The sequence below is a fragment of the Rhea americana genome, unplaced genomic scaffold (assembly GCF_003343005.1).
Source record: "Rhea americana isolate MKP2758 unplaced genomic scaffold, rheAme1 scaffold_72, whole genome shotgun sequence".
NCBI lineage: Eukaryota > Metazoa > Chordata > Aves > Rheiformes > Rheidae > Rhea > Rhea americana.
Window position 1 is genome coordinate 618,111 of NW_028186890.1, and position 3,430 is coordinate 621,540.

The 3,430-nt window shown below is 39.4% G+C and overlaps 1 protein-coding gene across 1 annotated transcript; it reads right to left on the reverse strand.

Annotated features, from left to right (window-relative positions):
* Positions 1–418: 418 nt before the first annotated feature.
* On the reverse strand, positions 419–2,762 carry RAG2 (recombination activating 2). The gene has a single exon (XM_085321860.1). The coding sequence runs from the start codon at positions 2,756–2,758 to the stop codon at positions 1,160–1,162; it is 1,599 nt and encodes a 532-aa protein (XP_085177986.1). The 5' UTR covers positions 2,759–2,762; the 3' UTR covers positions 419–1,159.
* Between the last annotated feature and the right edge of the window lie 668 nt (positions 2,763–3,430).

Sequence of the window (3,430 nt, forward strand, 5' to 3'; positions counted from 1 at the left end):
CTTGCGCTTTTAGCAGYCAGCTGCACTTGTTTCTACACCTCATGATGCTCCACTGGGTCAATGAGTCATTCTGAGCTACGGTATACACTTTCAGACTCTGACACTCTACTGTCACCCTAGGGGAGCAGAGAAAGAAATGTGAAGCAGAGGATCCGAAGTAAATGATAAAAGTCTTGCTCATCGGAAGGAACTTCTTCTGAAGTCATTGGGAATTCACAGCATGGAGAAGCTGTGAAGTCAGATCCCGTATCAGAGCTGAGACRGACCTCCCAAGCACACACGCTGTCCTTTCATGGACTTTGGGGTTTATAGTATTCGATTTACCTCCCGAATATATGAAGAAAAAGCAAAGTCATTTTTATAATAAACTTTATTAGCTTAGTACTTAAAAAATACACACAAGGCATTTTTTGAGCATAGTGGTTTAAAATAGCAATTTGATTTTCATTATGAGATGATATATTCCACAACTCTAACCAACACTGACATATAACTATTCAGTGTCTCTTAAAAAGTAATTAACCAGAATTAAATGCTTCATATGTAAACTTTCCATAATGGGAGTCCCTTAATAAAACTGACCCTCAGTGTTTGAATATTTCATTATTTCTGATACCAAGGACTTAAATCATCACTTTTGATTAAAAACAGCTTAATTTCTCTAATATCAGTTCATTACACCAATATAAATGTGGAGTAATGCAGTTATAAATTAGCCCAGTATTTCTAGAACTACTCACTAAGACAAAAAATTAAAATGGGTCGTACGGTGCTTTTTATGGACAGATGCTAAGACCCGTGAGTACATTGAATAAAGCTTTGTTCTACAAGCAGTTCCTTTAAACTCGCTGGGTATAGCTGGAGAGTGAGTTATAGCATAAGATACAGCATAAATTTATCCATATTGGGCTGTCTGCTTGCACAATGCCCTGTATCAGTGGAGTTCCTATCTTTGTTTTAAGATCTGGATGTTACTAAAACATACATAAGAAGCAAAAGAAATTCTTGAGCTTTGAAATTCACCTGAAATATCGAGATAATTAAAATCAATTAAAAAGATCTCTATGAGCCCAGACATCCATTCTCCTACAACAAATACTAACGGTTTTAGACAGTGATTTCACTTTCTCCGAGCCAAGTACTAATCAGTGATTTAAATCTATTCAAATAATCTCCGAAGAAAGGACTTTTTCACTGGCGTTAACTTCATGGCTTTCTTTTTGCGCAGTGGTTTCATGGGTTGTTTTTGCAGTTGCCCCRCCTTCTTGGGAGTTTTGAGCCCTTTATTAAGGTCAACATGCTCATTGCAGAAGTACTTGACATTTGCTTCTGAGAGACGCAGAAGCATGGTCTCTGACAGATCCATACACTGTGCGTGGACCCAGTGGCCATCCCCACTGGAACACAGGATCATTGCAGGCTTGTTGAGTTCTGTTGAATAGAAAGGGACCCAGGTGTTAATGTCAACATTGCAGCTGGCAGAGCAGGTGATCCAGTAGCCTGTTTCTGATTCATCTTCTTCATCATCTTCATTGTAAGTGTCAGTATCATCAACATCAAAGCTACTGGCTTCAGCACTAAAACAAAACTCTTCTGAATCTTCAAATGGAGTGGAGTCACCTGGGTCTTCAGCAGAAGTCTGACTACAAGTTTGAGTTGTCAGTTCTTCCTCCTCTTCTGCTCCTCTACATTTCAAAACGTAGAAGTAGTTTCCATCTGAGATCACCTGTTTGCTGTCCCCTGGAATGCCCAGCAATACGGACCCTTTGCCCATATCACAACCAAACCACATCCTGCAGTGTTTAATATCTGGTGTCCATTGTGGGCTCTCCCTTTCAACAATCTCTATCTTGTTATCTTCTAAAACTATGGTGTTACAAATCAACCTTTTCTGGTTGTCAGACTGATAGCCCCCAACAAGGACAAATTCGGTATCACCAATTTGAGTTACAACAGCACTTGACACAGATATCCCCCCTGGCAAGATAGTGCAAGTCACAGCTGGGCTGCCCAGTGGGAGATCAACTTTTAGCTTGTATAAGCTGGGGGCCCTGATATTATTTTGAAGGGAATGACCACCCAAAATGTAGACTGTATCATTTCTGGCAACTGAAACATGGAAAGAAAGTCCATCTTGAAGCTCTGGGAGTATGTATGATGTACAGCATCCAAACTCAAAATCAACCAGAAACACAGAAGGAAAACAGTCAACTACGCTATTCCACTTTTCAGTGGTCCTTTGTCCAAGAGGAATATATGATCTACCTCCAAAAATAACACTCATGCTTTTTCCTCGGCTATGAACGACATTAATTGTATGCCCATATCTTGCTTCAGGTACATCACCAGCCAGATCTTTCTCAATGCACTGAAACGTGGTTTTCTTGCTATTTTTGCTTATGAGACTCATAATGTAAATCTTATCAGAAAGATCATTGTTAGGTGTTTTTCCACCATGAATGATATATTGGTACTTATCAGGATCTGCGTTGCCTCTGAGAGTGCAAATAGCAGGGTAGCGGAGAGGAGGGAGATAACAGGAATCCTTAGAGAAGACAGCAGGTTTCATTTTGAGCTCATTCTGTTTTATATCAAGGAGGAAAACACCTGTGGGACAGGATCTCTTTGGCCATCCTTTCTGCCCAAAAAAGAAAATATGCCCATCAAAATTCAGCAGAGAAAAGCCTGGCTGMATCAAGGATGAGTTACTGATGGATGACACCATCTGCAATGACATTACACCTGGTGACTCGGTCATAGTATGATCAATATCTGCAAAAGAAACACATGAAACATGTTTTAAAAACTATGTGAGAATTTAAATTTATAGAAGACTGACTGCATTTCTTGTGTAGGTTGTATCAAATTGGCAACTCAGATTCCCGATCAGTTAGATGGGAATATTGGTATGTACTAAACTTTGTAGGATACTCAGAGACCTAAAAAGAGAGAGGCTTCTACCATTTAAGGTATAAATTAAGCAAGAATTGTGCGTCGTTTCTGGAGAATTTTGTAAAAATTWCAGATTGTTGGAACTGCAAAGCAAAAATGCCTAGTGCTGGGGATCCTTTACAGCTGACCCGTCAGCTGGTACATGTAGCACAGCAGGAAAGAAGGAATATGCCCAGGAAAGAAGAAGAAAYTGGCAGAACAGTCCCAGACATGAGACCATGCTTTTCTGTTTTTTTTTTTCATGCTTTCCTGATTTTTTTTCTTCAAATAGTAGAGCAAGGAGCACGCTCGGCGTCTGCAAACTTGCCACTCGATGACAACTCTGCAACTCTAATGCCGAGCAGGAACAGGGAGTTATTCTCAGGACTTAGTCGGCTTGTTTTGAAAAGAAAAGAAAAGAAAAGAAAAGAAAAGAAAAGAAAAGAAAAGAAAAGAAAAGAAAAGAAAAGAAAAGAAAAGAAAAGAAAAGAAAAGAAAA